Here is a 20,118-nt window from a genome sequence, read left to right as displayed (position 1 = left end):
GACAGGTCTTCTTACTTCTTAGTTAACACATCATTAAAGTCAAGAAAATCAAAATTAGGGTTTTGATTTATGTGCCTCCCTCCCCAAAATGGCTCAGGGTAGCTTGCAGTAAAATCTTACAAAAGAAGATAAACAATGATAAAATAATTCCCCAAATCCCACCCCAAATCTTTAACCATATGCAGTAGACCCCTGCCCAAGTGAAATCGTCTAACTTACTCCCATTGTGTCTGTGTAATACTTAATATTACTCCATAAGTGGGAAATACAAGTACAGTATCTTGATATTTGCTTGCTATAGGGACAAATCTAATTGGGATGAGAATCCTTGTGTTCCTCTATTTCTGTGATCAGGCATTTAAATTAAATTTTGGATCTTTCTGGATTTTGTGCTCTATGTATCCTGCAAAATATGTAACAGGAAGTGCTGTGAACCCTCCAAATCGCCCCAGGAGTTTTCTTAGTTTTCTGTGGAATGTTGGGGTAGTCAAAATGTCACTGTATAGGGCATAGCACATTGTGGAATATACAGTGCACGTGAAGCTAGATTTGAAAGTTAACTTTTTCTGAATATACAGAAGTCTACTTAGTTAAAGAGACAGGAGCACATGCTTGGGAATAACAAGAAGGCTCCTAAAGCTGGTAGGTCTCCTTGTGATATCAGAGGAGGAACATAGACATTTAGAAAGGGTTGCAGTGCAGAAGCTGCTGGAGAAAAGATAATGTTGCTCTAAGGCACTTGACTTGGATTTATGATGCATGAGTGTTTTAGACCCAAACTTCTGGTTAATTATGTGGGTCCTAGGTATTTTTCAAAATTATCAAAAAATTCATTTTTGGACTTGGGCTTTTCAGCAAAAGCATCGGAGGCTGAAAACAGTCACTCAAAACAGAAGCTTGGAATAAACTTGGAATAAGATGTTACCATAGCATTGTTGCAATACCATTTCTTTTCCTTCTAAATTTTCACTTTTTGAAAGAGGATAGGCTGCCTCTTACCTTCTCATTTTTTAGAGTAAACAGTGGTTTCTAGAGGTGAATAATTTTACATGTACTTTTAGATATCTAGTTTGCTGTCTTTGGGGACCACTTTATATTAGAGAATAATCTCAGGTAAATCACTGAGATATTTTAAAAAATAAAAAATGTAAGTAACATCTCCCTTTCTCACATGCTTCTCAGTGACATGTCAATCCATGAGGTGAATGTGAGTGCAGCTGAAACGAGAACAATCATAGATGAAGCACTTGAGCTGCGTAAGAAGAGGCAGGCTCTAATGGTGCGAGAGCGAGAACCAGATCTTAAACTTGTTCAGCCGATTCCATTTTTCACGTAGGTCCTTACTGCATGTCTGTTTGTATTATTGGATACCTGTTTACACACTGATAGCCATAATGCATTGGCATCTTTTCTGCATTTATTTTTCTTCAGTAATATTTTGTATATAATTTATTTTTAAAAGTTCCAGTAGTCTATGAATACCCTGGCACTAGAACTGTGCGAAGCTTCAGTCACTGATTCAATTCAGCCTGATTCAGCGGTCGAATCTCCAAATCCAAATTGAACCAGGAGACCCATTCATTTCTCCGAGTTGAATCGGAAGCCTTTGCTTCAATTCAGAGAGATTCAACAATTTGGCCATAAACACAGCTTTATATGGCTCTTCTGTGTACCTCAAGGTACCAGGCACAGCTCATGAATGCTGAGATGGTGGGGTGGATGGAATGTCCCCCTGCGGCTGATTGCTGAGCCGCGCGCTCTCATGGTATGCTCCATCCATCCCATCATCTCAGCATTCACGAGCCACCTGGTACCTCAAGGTACATAGAAAAAAACTTACAAAGCTGTGTCTATGGTCAAATCTCTCCGAATCAGAATTGAATCTTCAGATTCAGATTTGACTGAACTGAGTCAGGACAGCGATCTGAATCAGTGAATCGAATCACTGTCTTCTGAATTGGGCCAAATCTGAATCAAATACTGCCCGCTTCTCACACCCCTACCTGGCACTATTTTTTTCTAGATTTAAACTGACATGCATTAGCTTTAACCTGCTGGACTGTTAAATTGGAGCAAGTGTATATTGGCAGTCAGTTTTGGAATTTTCCTGCTTTAGTTGATTTGCATGTGAATTAACTCTTCATTTTTAATTTTAGTATTTTTAAAAATTGGATAATGAAAACTTGTAAGACTTACTAATCTACAACAGAGTTTAGTCAGCAGTCGCATAGTCTAAAAAAATTGTTCGATTCTTACTTGTGTTTTAAACTCTTTTATCAAGTACTTTGGTGATCTTACTTAGCTAATTCTTCCACCCTTATTTGCATCAAATAAGAGTTTGCTCTTTAAGTAGTCCCCTGGCAGAACATGCTGATTGTGAATAAGAGTAACAAAATCTTGTCTTTCATGAATGCGTATAATAGAGGAGCTAAAAGTGGTTCAAGCTAGGTTAATTTTTATGTATTTCAAAGTACAGTGATTTCCCTAACATTTGATGCCTTTGAATTTCATTAATGCCATCTCTGAGGCATATCAAAGTCCCATTCCCCTGTTCCCACAATGATTCTGCTTGTTATGACAATGTTGATCCAGCTATTTGGTTCAGAGGTAAGTTTTTTCAGCAGGGAAGTGAGCTCCCCGATGATTTATTCCAGAACTGATACTCCCAGTGGTCCATGTGACAGGATACTGAAAACAGTATTCTTCAGCTTCCCCAGATGCAGAACGAATTTTGACTCTGGGAAGGATCTGTTCCTCTCAGGCTAATATATTCCCTTTGGGAGATTTAGTAATTCTAATCCCCTTGAGCAGAATACTTTTAACATAATTACTACAGGCTGCAGTGAAAAGGTTTATAACTGTAATCTAGAAGGTTACAAGAGCTGATACATTAATGGCTAAATTAAGTACTAATGAGGTTGTGATACTTTTGTGTTTTTACATGCAGATGGAAGTGTCTAGGAGAAAGTTTACTTGCCATGTATCACCACTTGACAACCTGTGAACCTCCTCGACCCAGCCTGGGGAAGAGAATTGACCTCTCAGAGTATCAAGACCCAATCCAGCACTTGGTTATTTCTCCTACTTCTACTCCTGTCAGTGTTATCCAGGCCAATCCTGTCAGCACTAATCCAGTGGTTACAATGACAGATCCAGTATTAACTTACACTCCAGTGACACCCCATTTTCCCAGTCACAGTCAGAATTTATTGGAATCAGTAGCTCCTGTAGGTGAGCAAGGTACTTTAGTTCAAGTTTTCAAATATGATTGTTGTCTTTAGACATTAAGGCAAGGGTGGGCAATTATTTCAGGCAGAGGGCCGCCTACTGAGTTTTGGCAAGCCATTGAAGGCCACATGACAGGCAGCCAGGGGCAGGTAAATATTAACTTTCAAAAATTTTTAGGGGCCCTGTGGGCCAGATAGAATGGCCTGGTGGGCCGCATCTGGCCTGCGGGCTGCATTTCACCTATCCCTGCATTAAGGACATTGAACTGTTGTTTTGGAAATGTCTGTTTTCTAAATGGCTTCCTGCTGATTCAGAATATTTCCAATGTATTTATAATACAAGGCAAAACAAGGGGAAAATTCAGTGATATAAGGCTATCATTTCACCAGAAATAGCTACTCTAGAAAATGGAAAGCTATCCAAAACATCCACATAGCCCTGGTTAATAATTGAGACACTATAGTCAGCTGATTTGAGCACCATCTATCCATCATGATTGTAGTAACCATCACAGTACTATCAAATCCCTTTTATTCCTGTCTCCTAGTGACTCATAACACATTTTCTCCATCTGTAAAATGAGGCTTATCATGTCTGCATCTCAGGGATATTGCCAGGCTTAATTTGTTAAGATTTGTTAAGTACCTTCGAGTCCTCAGATGGAAGAGTCTAAGAGAGAGGCAAGATATTGTTACTTTTAAAAAAGATAAGTTGAGGTAGTTGCCTGTTTCCCCAATTTTGTGATTCAGCGTATGAGTATAGGAACTTTAGAGGGTCACGTTGGCTGATGTTAATGTTCGTTGGATGATATTCACACGCAGGGTTCTAGGGGATATGCTGTGTAGTTAACTGTATGGTATATTTATTTATCATAGTAGTTATAGCTCATAGTGTTACCGGTATTTGGTTGATTGTCACAGGTTCTTGCAGGTATTGATAGAGGGCAGGCTTCTCTGCTTTCCTTCAGGACTACAGAAATTATGTAAGAATGGAGAGAAATTTTTCAAGTAGATCACTTTGTTCAGGCCAATATTCTGCATCATGTTTTGTCCTGAAGAGAAGTTTCCACTTGGCCTCTTTTTCTGTCTTGAATTAAGTTACTACTGTGAATTAATATAAGAAAACAATACATGATATTTTCTATTATTATATGGAAACAGTTCCAGTATTCTAATTCCCATTGAAATTAATACAGACGGTACTACTTGCATTCAGTAGGAACAGAATTGTGTCTTTGGATGTTACCAGAGAATAAAAAAAATTTAAAACATCTGCCAAGTATTGCTCCAATAATATTCGGTATTACTCATTTTGAACCATTTGGCAATTCCGCTTTTGAAGCTTTTTGATGTTGTTTTTTAGGTGACACATCTGCAGGTGATAAATCTAAAAAAGGGGTGAAGCGGAAGAGAATCACAGAAGATAGTGGCGAAACAGCAAAAAGGCGATCTGCTAGAGTACGAAACACCAAGTGCAAAAAGGAGGAGAAAGTTGACTTTCAAGAACTATTAGTGAAGTTCCTCCCTTCAAGGTACAGTAAATCATCACTGGCATTGCATTACATGAGAGCTAGAGGTTAATAGGAAGAGCTGATTGGACTTTAGGTTGACCAGCTGGCATCTACCAGCCTCTTCATGGATCTGGAGCTGTGTTGCTTATTGAAAGAAACAGGGCTTAGTATTCTTTTGTAGATGTTATTAAAAGTATTAATTTTTTTTTAATCCTAAACTAAAAAAGGCCAATAGAACTACCAAGTCAAAATAAAATTAAAGTAAAAGCAATAAATCAACAAGTTAGTGGAGGAATTAACTTGACATTAAACTAGTTAAATTATCAACCATTCAAAATATAGATTTGATTGATTTTTTTTTTTTATCAATTTTTTTATTTAGGAAATCAAACCATACAGACAGCCGTATTTGAACTGTCGTAGAATTCACAGGGATGAATTATTTTTCATATTAGAGTATCTTACTAGTAAAATCTAACTGATGTCTCATACCTGGAGCACAACTTCAGAACTGTGTATAAAACTGATTTTTCTGTATTTCTGTTCATCTCACTTTTGTCCCACCCTTGTTACATACAGATTTTACCAGAACTACCCTAATAAATACAAGTTTAACAACTCTACTTTACCAGAAATTATAAATTGCAAACTCCAAATTTCTCAGGACTTCTAAATATAAAACATGTGCTAATGAATAGTTTAATCAAGTAATGTTTAGAGAAGCTAGATTTTACTTGTGGCGCTTTCCCTAACTGGATTTTATGGATGCTCAGGGATGCTTTTTTGCATGCAGTTATGCTTTCTCTATCTAAACATAAAAAGGCTAATACAATGGACATCTTCAGGGGCAACCAGATAGTATTGCCAAAAGACCAAAACAGAGAAGAATATACTATTTAAGATAACAATGGAATTTTGGTTCTTGTGCTGACTTTCCGGAACACTACCCCCAACAACATACATTGAAAGGTAGTCTCCTCAGATTGGGGAGCAAACCCAGCTACATTCTGAACCACTGCTATTGCCTTGTGTTACTCCATTGCAGAGCATGTGTGTCCAATATGGGAACAATCAGTTCATGACAAGAAACTAGACCCAGTTCTAAACACAGATGTCATGAATTAACAGGATGTCTAAATCCAACATCAAATGATAGCTTTTACTTACTGGCTGGCATTGCAGCATCTGATATCAGAAGAAAGGTAGTGAGCCAAAAAGAAAGATCACAGCAGATGGAAGATCCAAGGCATCCACTCTGTGGTCTCACAGAAGTAGCTAAATGGCTTAAAGCACGAAAGAGTTTTGTGACCAGTGTTGTACCCTTAGACATGATGGCTGCAACTGAGGTTATGGAAGGAAAGATTAATAGCAATCAGGTGCCCTGAAATGGACCTGGAACCCCCTTGAGGAATTTCCTAGAGGGGCTGTGACAGACTGGTCGACAGACTGGTCAACATGGCAATGCCTGAACTGCCTGTGTACTCAAACTGGAAGATCAAAAACAAGCATGATCAAATGGGGCTACTCTAATAACACAAATATATGCGAGTGCTATAAAGTGCAGACCATGAAACACCTGCTCGTTTGCTGACTCATTGGTGAGACCTGTATGAAGCAGGACCTTCCTGCAGCAATGGAAATCTCCATTGCTTGTGCATGATTCTGGAAAAACATCTAGTTTATGACAAGGTCATGGGAAGGAGGAGAAGTGTTCTGGAACTCTAAATCAAGGAACCAGAAAATGATGTTCTGCTGGCCCAATGCTTCTTCCTAGTGAGCTTCCTTTCATTTGAGAAGCCTGGTTGTTGCTGATTTGACCTTTTTTACAAGGTTGTCAAGCTTCAGGATTCTGGACGGCTAGTCTTTGCTCTTCAAAACTTAAAAGGTGAGGTTCTTGGGCCTCATCTTGTAACTTAACATTGTCAGTTATCTCTTGCATTGGCTCAGTCTCAAAGATGTGTGAACATATAAGGTGCAAGATTTGCCTTGGAGACATGCATCTTGGTCTAATTATCCTTGAGTTGGGTCCTAGGCTAGCATTCTTTTAGGCAAATGGAAGTATAGATCCAAATAGCTTGTCTTCCAGAATCAATATATTAATAAAAAGAAAAAAATATTGTAAAGCTGATAATGACGAAAACCATTTCAGGAACAACTTTTTAGTGTTCATAGAAATCAATTGCTTTCAGATATAATTTTTCTAGATGTTTTCTAGAAAAAAGCAGAAGCTAACCATGACTTCTTTTTGCATGTTTAAGGAATGAAAATGATGTAAACTCTTATTGCTGTATTTCCTCTGTTAAGCTATACATAACTCGGCATGTTTAACTGCCATTTGTTACTAAAATTCCTTTTTGGAATTTCACAAATATTCTTTTTTTTTTTGTTTGTCCTGTTCTCTTCCACCCCACCCCCTCATCCCCGCCCAACTTCTTACTTAGGCTGAGGAAGGTGGATCCAGAGGAAGAAGATGATCCTTTCAATAGCTATGAGGTGCAGTCAGAGATCAAAGAAGAAAACTTCCAGCATGTTGGGCCACATAGGATGTCATTTGATTCTACAACATTCATGGAATCTGGTAGGGACTTCATAATCATTCTCCTAATTATTTCCTCTGTGCTTCTCCTCCCACACTTCTCTATGATTTGTGCACAGAAAAATAAAAACAGAGAGCACATTTCAAAGGGTTTATTTTAATAGATCATTTGGCTGAACTTCACTGTATTAATAACTGAAACCATTTTTGTGTTTTCAGTGGGTTGCTTGATTATTGTTTATGTGATCTCTGTGTATTTTCTCAATTTAGCGCACAGTTACGTGATTCTACATTTGTTCAGAACTACATCTGTTAAGGAGTATGAATGTATCTCTTTTGCAGGATGTGTGCTGGATGTCATAAGGTATTATCTCTCAAAAACTAAGAGAGATGGTGACTTGAACATGGTTGAATTCAACAAACTGATTTTGTGAACTTTATGCTCTTCTGCTATCTAGAGAAACAGGATGTTCATGAGTTCCTTCTAGATAACCTGAACAATGGTGGTATACTTGAACTGATGATGAGATACCTCAAAGTAATCAGCCAGAAGTTCCTGGTCAAGTGGCCACCTGGATTGGCTGAAGTGGTCCTTAGTATCTACAACAGCTGGAGAAAGCACAGTAGTAATCTGCCCAACCCATTATTGAGAGACTGTAGCAACCAGCACATCAAGGTAATGAGATTGTTTGGGTTTGGATTTTTGGTGCTTATTATTTTACCTCATCACTATCAGTATATTGCTTTGTATGCCTCCAAGCCATCTACCCTCAGTGCAGCAACTTTATTCATGTTTTTCTTAATTCTTCCTGTCCCTGAGATATTCGTGGATCCTAGTCTTCATTTCAGTTGTAAACAAACTCGAATGCACTGCATCTGACGTTGATTTTGGTCATTGTATTACTGAGCGTATTGGGTGATGCTCCACTTGTAGCACAAAAAAGCCTCGTGTTTTGCTGTGGTCGAGTGTGGAATTTGTAATAAGAGCTTTGCTTGATTTTTAGATCTGTGCAACAGAACTGAGCAAGGCTCAACATTCTAGTGGTTTAGATCAGTGGTTTCTGAACCTTCTCTGCCCCATGGCACACTTGCCTGGCCTTTTCTGCCCTACGGCACACTGGCTGAACGCAGGGGAGCAGGGGGTGGTAAGCAGTTGAATGCTGGGGGGATGGGGAAGGGATTGGCATGGGGCTGTCTGGGACGTGGTGATGGCACGGGGCAGTGGTGACATCACTGCCTGTAGCCATGCCCTCCTCCCCCCCCCCCCCCCCCGCCCTGCCACCCCCCCCCCCCCGCCCGCCCCCGATTCCGCAGCATACCTGGACATGGCCAATGGCACACCAGTTGGGAGACGCTGGTTTAGATTCCATACTAGAGATGCATTTTGTCTCAGGAACACGGGTTGTATAAAAATCCCTCTTCTAAATAGAATATATAAAACTTGCAGTGACGTAGCAAATTATGGAATTCATAGCTGAAAATTTATACACCACAGTAAAAGGAAAATATATTTCCTTTTCCTTTTCTCACTAAGGCCCCCTCTACATGTTACAGATATTGTGCAATTAACTTGTGATGCCTGGGACCTTATGGGTGATACGGCTTGCCGGTAATGTAGCCCCTCCCCTCGGCTCACCTGCCACGACTTTGCTGTTAACTGTCAAGAGAGGGGTTCAGTGAAGATCTTCCCAGAGGGGCTTCCTGACAACGGCTATACTCACAGTTGTTTGGCGCAATGTTCCACAGGGCTCCGCCTCCCTTACACCCCGTCCACTTGCCAACCGGTTATGTGATGGTCCAACGTTGTCCTTGGTCTGGCGGGGCTTGCCCGCAGTCTGCTTTGGGGAAAGGGAAGAGCACTCGGCTGAATGGCTCAGCCGGCTCGTGTTCCTCAGGTCTTGATGCCCAGACCCTTTCTCCCTATCCCTGGGACTTTCCTCCTTTCCTGCTTTTGCTTTCCTTCTGTAGTCTTCAAAAAAAATATTCTTCTGGAGAGGAGCGGGGTGTGGAGCCGCCTCCTCCTCCCCAGCTGTCTCAAACCCCCTCCTTTGCTCTGCCTCTTCCAGGGGGGGTGCCCACCGCTCCAGGTCAAGCTACTGCAGGGAGCTGCAGTGCTTCCCCTGCTCTGTCTCCGGCGGGGGCTTAAAGTTTTCCCCTGTGCCGCTTGCCTGTACTGCGCCAGCTGTGCTGTGCTCCTCCTCAGTGGGAGCCTCAGCACACCGGGTGTGCTGCCCCGCAGCTCTCTCTCCCTCTGGCTCCACCTCCTCCCCGTGGGTTCCCTCGGAGCTTTTAAACTTTCCTGCAGCGACCATGCCGGCCATCACGATTGGTCCAGCTGCCAGACAGGCCGGAGGTAAGTTCCCCCCTCGGGGGGGTCTGTTTCTGGGTTTTGGGCCCCCCGGTATTTACCCTCACCTCCTTTAGAGCCTGTGGGGGCGTGTCGCCGCCACGTAACTGAAGACCAGCTACACTCCATAAAAAGTTCCAACCAGCTATAAAGTTGGTACACATTTTTGAGGTCTAATTTTATAGTTGGTTGCTATCAAGGTCTAATTTGCACATATAGCACAGTCTCCCCTGTGGCTGGGAGCCCTGTCAGCTGATGGGGCTCCCAGCCATGGGATTGTACCATGCCCAGCTGGGGCTTGGGAGGTATGCAATTGAGAGGACTCTCAGCTCCAGCAACTCCTGACTCTGGGTCCCAACAACACAGGGACCCAGAGTCCTGCAGCTGCGAATGCTGGGTGCCGACAGTGTGCCTCCTGGTGCTGGGGCTCAGCTAGGTCCCAGCAGGCACAGAGCGTGACTGCAGTCTTCCTGCCCTGGCGGTGCATGAAATTCTTGGGTCTGGGAGACTGTGACTGCCTCACTGACAGCAGCTGCATCTCCCAACCACAGGGGTGTATGGGGGTGCCCCTGTGGTTGGCAGCCCCTCAGGTGAGGGGAGCTCCCAGCTGTGGGAGCTTGCTTCTTGCCAGGGCAGAGGGAGCCCCAGATCAAGCTCCCCCTGCAATGGGAATAAGGCATGATAGGATCTAATTTGTGATCTCACAATCACACCTGCTATGCACATAGGAGGCACGATTGTGTAAATCATAAATTGGATCCCATTGTGCTTTTATCTGCATGTTTAGAGGGGGCCCTAGGGCATCAAAAACTTTGCAAAAGAAAACAGCTTAAAAAATAAACTACAGGCTTATAGTAAGTAACGTGGCTATATAGCTGCAATGTATATGAAAACCCCTACACTAGCACATGCGAAGAAACATCTTCTTGGTAACAAATGCTCTAGAATCTTTTGAACTATGCCAAGAGATTTCACTTTTTTCACATGGGGTCTAATTATAAACACCATGTAAAAATGGAAAAAAAAACTTTATTCTTTTCTCCATATAACCACCTCCCTGTGAATTGTACTAGAATATCCAGTGTTTTCATTAGCAGCTCATATCCAGTTTTTTTTTTTTTAAATATGCTTCCATCTTTTATTGAACAGCATTAATGACCTGGCAAAACTAGAGCATGTACTCAGTCTCCTTGATTTCTACAACTTCTCTGCTATTCATCTTGGCCTTTTGATATTTTTTCAGAGGTTCTAGCAAAGGTATCAGTGATGAAACAACTTAGTATGATTTTATTTCAATCTGATAGTGAATGAGGATGGTGCCCTTTTCCATGATAGGACCAAACTGCTCCCTTATTATCTTCTTTTCTGCTCAGTCTTTTCTTTTTTATGAACAGAGACTTTTTGTACCTCTCTCTAGTAGTAAATGGCATATTTTCCCCTGATCCTTTTTGCCCTCCTAAGTGTTATGGGAAGAATGCAGCCTTTTTTTCCCCCTCCCTTTTGAAGGAAAAAAGCCATAATAATAGTATCTTGGAAATGGAAATCACATAGAAGACATATTAGAAAGTTGTCTTTCAAGTGCATTGCTGATTTTGTTTAATTTTACTCATGAATTTCTGTTTTCTTTCACCAATTTTATTCATCCGTTCCCTATAGGATATGATGTTAATGAGCCTTTCTTGCATGGAACTGCAACTTGACCAATGGCTCTTGACCAAAAGGAAAAGCACTACAGGTAAGAGCTTGATATTTCTCAGCTACACTTTTCTTATAATTTGAATTAAACTAATAAGACATTTTGCAAGGAATGTATTAGATTTCTGGGCTATTATTTCTCTAAATGCAAGTCATAATAAAAGATGAGGACATCTGCTCATCAGTTGGTATTCTTGTTTGTTAGAGTATATCTGAATCCTTTTTGGGTCCTGCTGTATGTGGAACCTTTTGCATAAGGAAAATACAACATTAAGCTAAAATTTATTTGCAGTTTCCCCTCGGAATTGCCCTGCTACCTCTGCGAATGGAAAGTTTGGTCCTGATTTCCCAGGAACTCATTTCCTGGGAGACCTGTTGCAGCTATCATTTGCATCTTCCCAGCGAGATCTGTTTGAGGAAGGATGGGTGGAGTTTGTGGCTCGAGTGTATTGGCTGAAAGCTCGCTTCCTAGCACTTCAGGTTTGTTTGCCGTTTGATTTTGATAAGTACCACATCTTTATTATACCTTATAACATCCTTTAAGCAAAGCCAGGGCTGCCTAACTTCTAGGCAACCAGGGGCCACATGCTGTTGAGGCTGCATGATGTGCAGGCCACAGACCCAGGAGCCACTTTCTGTGTGGGTGAGTGGGCAGTCTACCCACCATGTAGGCTGCCCCTCTGCCCACTTGCGCAGTGTGTGCAGCTCAGCTCCCCCCTCTCCTGCTCACATGCACCACATGGGCTACCCAGCACACTCCCTGTAGCAGAGGCAGCCTGGCCCTCCTCTGCCCCGTTCCCGTGGCATATGTGTAGAGCCTCTCCCCTACCACCATGCTCCCCACACTACAGGCAGTCTGGTTCCCTGGATGCACCTACAAATTAAGTGAAGCCAGGTTCTCTGTGTTGTGCTAGATTTCTTTTTTATTTTTCAATGGAGCACAATCCTTTTGACAAGAATCATTAATTTCTGATATCAGTTCCCAAGCAGATTATCCTAGAGCAGTTTCTCAAGTAGAGAAACTGTTTGTTTGATCCTATATTTTACCATTTTTTCTGGGTGTCACTTTTAAAAAGACAATACAGATCGTTTAACATTAATTGTGTAAAGTATCAAATTAACATTAAACATCTGAAGTAGGAAATGTGCAAAGCTTCGGGTGCTGATTCGATTCGGAGGAGAGTTGGCAGCTGAATCGAATCAGGAGACCAATAAAAAGGTCTGAATCAATTCAAAGCCTCTGATGGGGCCTGTTTGATTTGGAGATTTGGCCGATTTTGGCGGCGGCCAAATCTCTGAGTCAGATTTGGCCGAATTGATTCAGGGCAGTGATTCAAATCACTGAATTGAATCTCTGTCCCCCGAATTGGCTGAATCCAAATCCGAAGCGAATACTAGCTGCTTTGCACAGGCCTGGTCCTACAGTATCAAATTCTAATCTTACATTAATAAAGTAGTATGTCAGTGGATTTTATGTATAGTCAGTGACTAATTCATTACCCTTTCACATCTCAAAATCTCTTTTAATGAGTCCCTCTATGAAAAGCTGTATAAAGAAAATTCACCATAGAGAATTCAGCAGGGATAAAACCTCCTGGCAGCCTGGCCCTCGGCCTTAGTGAGGCCGCAGCTGGAGTACTGTGTCCAGTTTTGGGCTCCACAATTCAAAAAGGATGTGGAGAAGCTTGAGAGAGTCCAGAGAAGAGCCACGCGCATGATCAGAGGTCAGGGAAACAGACCCTACGATGACAGGCTGAGAGCCCTGGGGCTCTTTAGCCTGAAAAAGCGGCTCAGGGGTGATCTGATGGCCACCTACAAGTTTATCAGGGGTGACCACCAGCATCTGGGGGAACGTTTGTTCACCAGAGCGCCCCAAGGGATGACGAGGTCGAATGGTCACAAACTACTTCAAGATCGTTTCAGGCTGGACATAAGGAAGAATTTCTTTACTGTCCAAGCCCCCAAGGTCTGGAACAGCCTGCCACCGGAGGTGGTTAAAGCGCCTTCATTGAACACCTTCAAGATGAAACTGGATGCTTATCTTGCTGGGATCCTATGACCCCAGCTGACTTCCTGCCCTTTGGGTGGGGGGCTGGACTCAGTGATCTTCCGAGGTCCCTTCCAGCCCTGATGTCTATGAAATCTCCTTCTCACTTAGAAAGTGTTTAATTATCTTACAGAATTGAGATAGATGCCTCCTGAAAAATGTAATTTTATTTTCACTCCAAAACAAAATCTCTCTTAAAAGGTCTTGCAGTTTTCTTTCCATTTGAACATAAAACAGCAGCCTTTCAGTTTAAGATAGTTTAAAATCAATCACTAGTGTTCAGTCTCAATAACAAAAAAGGCTACACTGGTGCTCTCTGCCCTATTCTGTTGGGATGATTAATTTTTATGGCTATATCATATGTATAATCTCCTTTTCCATAATAAATCTAGGTACTTTAGTTTCAAAAGACAAACAGGAGTAGAAGGATAGTGTGGAACAAATACACAGTTTGAATCCGAATCAATTCCAAGTTGTCCAGTCAAAAATAGATTTGATAGCCTTTCCTGAACAGACTTCTGCACAGCTAGTGCTGGCTCTCTATAGTTTTAGTAAATTATATCTTCTTCATTTGCAGCCTCCTTTGTTCTCCTGATCCTTTCTCTTTAGGACAGCTCTAATTTGTTTAAGATAAACAAAGTGTATTGTGCATAATTTGTTTTAAATAGCTTGGCATATACAGTAATGTTACTTGCACTTCTGTTTTAGTTGGCACATGTGGAAGACATGCCTCTAGTATTTAATCTGCTATTAATTTTTTGAGAAAAAAGGAGGGTTAATTTTACATAAGTCACTTTTCCTGCTAGGCAGTTTGAACACCTATCCTTCTAATTTACCAGTGATCCTCATCAAAATTAAATAGCTAAAATGCAATCATGATTTGTTTATTGGTAAGGGTCTACTAACTTAATGGTTTCACAGTTTTTGTGGAAACAATGAAAAATGGCATTGTCCATTATCGCCAGGAAATATTGCATTGGCTGTGATTTTTCCCACAAAGTTAACCTAACTGCCCCCAGCATATTATTCATACTATACGCTGTTTTAGAATGTCCTAATGCTTACTGCAGTACAAAGATAATGTGACAATTGCTGCAGCCGTAGATCATGTGATTTGAGAGAGTCTACGTCGGTAGCAGAAAAAGTGAAGGCACCATTCAGTGAAGTGAAAATGTTTCTATTATCTTTAGCATTAATGAGTATTTCTAAACTTTTTGTAGAACACTACATATAATAAATGAGGATGATATAAGTTACAATTCATAAATATTTATAATATATTTAAATTTAGATTTACATTTAATATTTAGGGTAATAATAATATGATAAATTACACGATATAATTTACTTTCCATGGAATAAACTATTAAATTATATGGTGCATGCCTCTCTGCCAATAAGTGGCAAGGAATGGGGCCACTGGGAAATGCCTGCGAAATTGGCTCTTTGTACCGCAACTAAGCTGCGAAAATTGCTTTGTCTCACTACAAGTTAAGTAGACCCTTCTTTATTGGTGGTTATTCTTCGTGTTGATATTTTGAATTTTATTTGAAGCATAATGATAGTCTCAATTACACTAGCAGCCCAGACATGGAATTAGTGATTTAAAAATTGCTTAAATGTTTCGGAAAAGTCTTATTGCAGGGAGCAATGCATGATTTCATCTTTAATGTTTCCACAGGGTGACATGGAGCAGGCTTTGGAGAATTATGACATCTGTACTGAAATGCTGCAGAGCTCCACTGCTGTCCAAGCCAAAGCTGGCAATGAATGCAGCATCATAATCCGTTTACCTAATCTCCATGTTGATTCTGTAGTTTCTTTAGAAGAGGTAGGGGTCAGTTTATTTGTGGGCTTTTTCTCTCTTAAGTTTATCCAAAGTGAGAATTCTAGGCAACTTAAAGTATTTTTGAGGTTTTTCTAAGGAAGAACCAAACGTTGCATGAAACTAGAGATTTTGTTTGTACGCTTGGTTTGATTCATAATTAATTTCCCTCTAAAGAAGTGTGCACACATTTGCATAGCATAATGCAATGCTATGCATAGATACCCCAAGCTAGTTGTGAAAGCGCTAAGTCAGTGATTCTTAACCTGGGTGCTGGGTATCAGCTAAACTAAGCAGATGAGTGAAGGCTCAGGCATATATCCCTGCCAGGATAATCCCCCATTCCCACTGTCAGGCCCCCCTTCAAGGAAACAAACACTGTAATCTATAATTTAGTTTTTGAAATTGGGTGCCACTTAATTCACAAAAGTTATAGAGGTGTGCCTTGAGTCCAGTTGAGAGGTCTTTTGAGTCCAAAAAGGTTGAGAGCTATTGCATTAGGTCATGTGCAAAAGTCTGCACAGTACAATGCAGCTTTGCAGGTACTAGCACTGTAATGTCGGCATATTGCTTCTGGTTAATATGTTGCTGCCCCCAGGATAATAAGCACTGCTTCTCTGTGGAACTTATTAAAGAGGCTCTGAAGTTTAGAGGGGGGAAATAAGAAGTTTCTCTGCTTCTTGGATGTATTTGTTTCTGGTACAGCTAACCATGCTATGATTTATTTTAGAAGAGAATGTGCTTTGCATGTAATGAGTGTTCAGAACCTGTGCAGAAGAGTTGGGCCTGATGAGAAAATCACATGTACTCATAGTTGCAGCATATTTAAATCTCAAACCACATTCCCCAAAAATGGGGAGACCCAACAAATATTGTTTTCGTAATTAGTTAGTACTCTGAAGGTTATCCTTCCCTTTTCCAGTAAGATGCTGTCTGGATTTATTTTTGGTCCCTGCATGGTTTACTTTTGCCAAGTAGATACATAAGAGAAATATTGCTACCAGAATTGCTGCATATAGAGTTACAGTTCTTAGACTAGAGCTTTGTTTTGAAGGAATTCTTTGCACTAAATTTCACTGTTGTTCAAATTAATTCTTGACATTGGATATCTTAAATTCTTTTCCCATTCCTCTCCCTGTGGGAGGGCTTCCCATGTAATGCTGTCTTTAAGCTAAAGACCACCTTTTGACTGTGCTTCCTCAAAGTTTGAGAAGTGTGAGATTTGTAGCTCTAATACAGTAGTGTGTGCTCAAACCTTTTCAGCTACTGGGCCAGATGGGCTGTGCTCAATCCAACTGGTGGACCCAATCTTGCACCCAGACTGGGGCAGCCCAACCTTGATTTAGGTGCACAGGGGAAGGGGGTTTGACCTGGTCCCAACCTGGCCCTGCATGGTGGGGAAGGAGCATAATCCAGCCGTGATCCAGCCCTGAGGGAGGAGGGAGCATGGTCTGACCCTACCTGTTGAAGAGGATGTGGCCCAGCCCCGACTTGGGTGGGTGGGGGGAAGAGGGTATAGCCTGGCCCAGATCCAGCTGCACAGTGGAAGGGGTGTGGCCCAACCCCATGGGAGGAAGGGGGTATGGCATACCCCTGCAGAGTGGGGTGGGGTGGGGTGGAGAAGGGAGTGGGGCAGCCGTGAACCAGCTGCACAGGGGAAGGGGGCCTGGCCTGGCCTGGCCTGAACCCGATCAGACAAAAGGAAGGGAGTGTAGCCCAGCACCCATCTGGCTATGCCAGGGGGAGGGTGGGTTGTGGCCTGACTCCAACCAACCCTGTGGGGTTTGGGATTTTGGCAGCATGGAGGCATGACAGTACTGCTATTGCTCCCCTGCTGTCAAACTTCCTGACATGTGGGGAGCACTGTGAGCCAGATACCAAGGTTTCCATGGGTCTCATTTGGCCCACAGGCTGGAGGTTGAGCACCCCTGCTCTAGTACAAAAATTTGAAATACCGATTTAAAAAAATGGGGTAAGTGATATTGGTCCAGAATCTTGTCTGCCTTCTTTCTTGTTTCTCTCTTGTTTTTACATTGCTGTAAATTTTACATATCCTACAGCTAGTTAGCTATGTTCATAAGTAATGCCAGTAGTCAGAGGAACATGAAGGTGACTGTAGGTTGGATTGCACCATCTGTGACTTTTGCAGATTGACAAGAATCTGAAGTCTCTGGAGAGATGCCAGTCTTTAGAAGAAATCCAGCGACTGTATGAAGCAGGAGATTACAAGGCAGTGGTGCATCTGCTTCGCCCAACCTTGTGCTTTGATGGATATGGCAGAGCTAAACATCTGGAATTTGTTATATCCATACCAGAGAGACCAGCACAGTTGCTCCTGCTGCAGGTTTGTTACGTTTCTTTAAAAAATGTTCTTTTGTGTGGGCTTGAGAACTCTGCTTTATTTCCAAGGGCAAGATGAAGAGATTTGGAGAGTTAGTATTTCTTTCACTTTACAAAGCAGAACATTTACCACATCTTCGGGTAATATAAATTCACCTAGATCTGTTAACCTCGGTAAAACTGTGTTAGTTTCTATCAGCTGGGGATGTAGCTCTTCATTTAATCTGGCTGACCCAGTAACAGAATATGTAAGTAGCCTTAAATATAAATCTGAAAATATATGTGCTGAATCAGTTGTAGAGGTTGGCTTCTGGTACTTCCCATTTTTGTTGCCCTTAACTATTTGTCTGTTAACTTCCATGTATTTTCTGTACCTGAAACTTGATAGCAAATTGGTATATAAATCACTGGTGTGATATATTCTTACTGGCTTGCTCTATTTAAGAGGCAGGGCAATAACTGCTGCAGCATATGGCAAAAGCTTATTGCAGCCTGTTCCTTGCAAAGTAGGTTCACATAATTGCTTAGTATTCAGTGTTGCTTATATAAGACCCGCTCGTTGCTGAGAAGCATGAGTCCTCCATGATCCACTTGTTTTTCCCCTTTTTAATGTCACATTGAGAAACTTCCTTGTGGCATTTCAGTAAATATGCTAGCTGCCCACTCTGTCTCCCATTTCCCTTAGTCCATATAACATATTAAGCACATTTTCTTCTGTTTTTTTTCATGTTAACATTCCTTAGGATTCCTTGCTCAAACTGAAGGATTATAAGCAATGTTTTGAATGCTCAGAAGTTGCCTTGAATGAAGCAATTCAGCAAATGATTAACATGACAGTAGCCTCTGCTAAAGAAGAGTGGGTTGCTACAGTAACACAACTGCTCACAGGGATTGATCGTTCATTGTCATTCGAAAGCAACATCCTGAAGGAATCTTCTGTAACACCAAGCCTTATTCGGCTAACAACCAACCTCATCCAGGTAACCTATTCACCTGCACTAGCAAGTAGCTGCTGTGTGTTACAGATCTGTTAGACATGATACAGATGCTGTCTGAATTGCCACCCACTTGCAGGACCGCTCTTGGGTTAAATTTCTGCGTGGGTTGCTCCCTTTCACATACATTTCTGAGATCTTGCAGTGAAAACTGCTGAACATCTCTTCTGGAATCAGTCATGGCATCTAATTTTGAGAACCAGCTCTACAGAAATAAATGTAATAGTAATAAGGACTAGCAATAAGGTAGCTGAAGGAGCAGTACCATTGGCTGGTACTCTGTAGAAGCAACAGTGCAAGGTTTTAGTTTAGTTGACTGGGTCCAGTTTGTAATTTTAGCTACATATTCCTGCTGTTTTCCTCTATTATAGGTGATATTTTGTCTTTTTGTAGAAATTCTTGCAAAATTTTGAAAGCTGCTTGCCTTCCTTCCAAGCTTCTCATTTAAATGCCCTAAGTGGCAGAATTATAGGCTTCTTTTAGTACTATTCTTTTTTCAAAGCCCTGATCTTGTTAATTGCCACCTGAAAGGTGCTGAATGTCCTCAACTCTCATTAACTTCAGTAGGAGCTAGGAACCTTGTCAGCTTGCAGAATTTTGCTCTTAATAGTTTATAGCAAATATGCACAATTATGCTTGTGTGGTCACTACTTAAGGTGGTATTAAAAGTAAGGCTGTTAAATGAAAACTGCAGGCCTTTATTATAGTATCATAACTATTTCCTAAATAAGAGTAAATATATGTATGTAAAAAAAGAGAATAATTTTCAAAATCATTTTAGAAACCTCTATTGCTATTTTAGTAAAACTGGCTCTTGTAAGGTTAGGATTTATATTTTAATAAGACAAATTGTACTGTACAGCAAGAAACTCTCCCTCCTGAGTTAAATAGGACTGAAAGAATTAAGGTAATATGGGGGAAAAGGAAATTGGAGAGTTACTTTTAGTATGAAGTGATTTCCATAATATTAAAAATGTTTTGATGTTATAATGGTTAAGTATAATTACTATTCAGTTATTCTGAGTTAAAAAGAAATGCAACAGTCTGACACCTGTGTGGGCCGCCTCCCAATCCTGTCCATGCGGCCATGTGTGGGCTAGGAGCGGTATGCGAACCCGTTTCTGCGCGCACGGGCTGTGGCCAGCAGCCCGGGCACGCGGGGTCGAAGAAAACTGGTGGCGAGCTAGAATTAGTTACAGACGCGTAATGGTTGATTAAAAGATTGTTTACTTACACCAAAGATGGTCGTGGTGTAGGCTGGACAGTTTCCCAGGCTCAGCTCCGCTTAAGCCCTCGCTAGAGGACTCCGACAGTTGACCCTGGAGTTGTTGAAGCTCCGCGGGTTTGGCTCGGTAATTGGCCCCGGAGTGGTTGAAGCTCCGCGGGTTCGGTAGTTTCAAAGGAAAGGGATATGTCCAGGATCGCGCTCGGTGACGGGGAGAGGCTAGAGGCCGTTTGGCCCCCGGAGTGGTTGATGCTCCGTGGGTTCGGTAAATAGGTCCCCCGAAGTTGTTAAGACTCGGTGGGTTCGGTAAGTCGGCCCTCTATTGCCCTCTTAAGGAGAAGAAAAAGCTGGGTTCGAAGGGATTAGCAGC

General features: G+C 41.6%; 1 protein-coding gene across 1 annotated transcript in view; it reads left to right on the top strand.

Moving 5' to 3' along the window:
• CABIN1 (calcineurin binding protein 1) overlaps positions 1 to 20,118 on the top strand; it is a 210,814-nt gene that overhangs the window by 20,900 nt on the left and 169,796 nt on the right. Inside the window, exons 8-17 of the mRNA XM_025199243.1 lie at positions 1,183 to 1,332; positions 2,948 to 3,231; positions 4,591 to 4,759; positions 7,180 to 7,316; positions 7,733 to 7,950; positions 11,278 to 11,356; positions 11,609 to 11,796; positions 15,045 to 15,194; positions 17,338 to 17,532; positions 18,272 to 18,508. Of these exons, the coding sequence (XP_025055028.1) occupies positions 1,183 to 1,332; positions 2,948 to 3,231; positions 4,591 to 4,759; positions 7,180 to 7,316; positions 7,733 to 7,950; positions 11,278 to 11,356; positions 11,609 to 11,796; positions 15,045 to 15,194; positions 17,338 to 17,532; positions 18,272 to 18,508 (1,807 nt within the window). The remainder of the gene's footprint in view (positions 1 to 1,182; positions 1,333 to 2,947; positions 3,232 to 4,590; positions 4,760 to 7,179; positions 7,317 to 7,732; positions 7,951 to 11,277; positions 11,357 to 11,608; positions 11,797 to 15,044; positions 15,195 to 17,337; positions 17,533 to 18,271; positions 18,509 to 20,118) is intronic.

The sequence above is a fragment of the Alligator sinensis genome, unplaced genomic scaffold (assembly GCF_000455745.1).
Source record: "Alligator sinensis unplaced genomic scaffold, ASM45574v1 scaffold505_1, whole genome shotgun sequence".
NCBI lineage: Eukaryota > Metazoa > Chordata > Crocodylia > Alligatoridae > Alligator > Alligator sinensis.
This window is presented reverse-complemented; position numbering and strand designations above follow the sequence as displayed.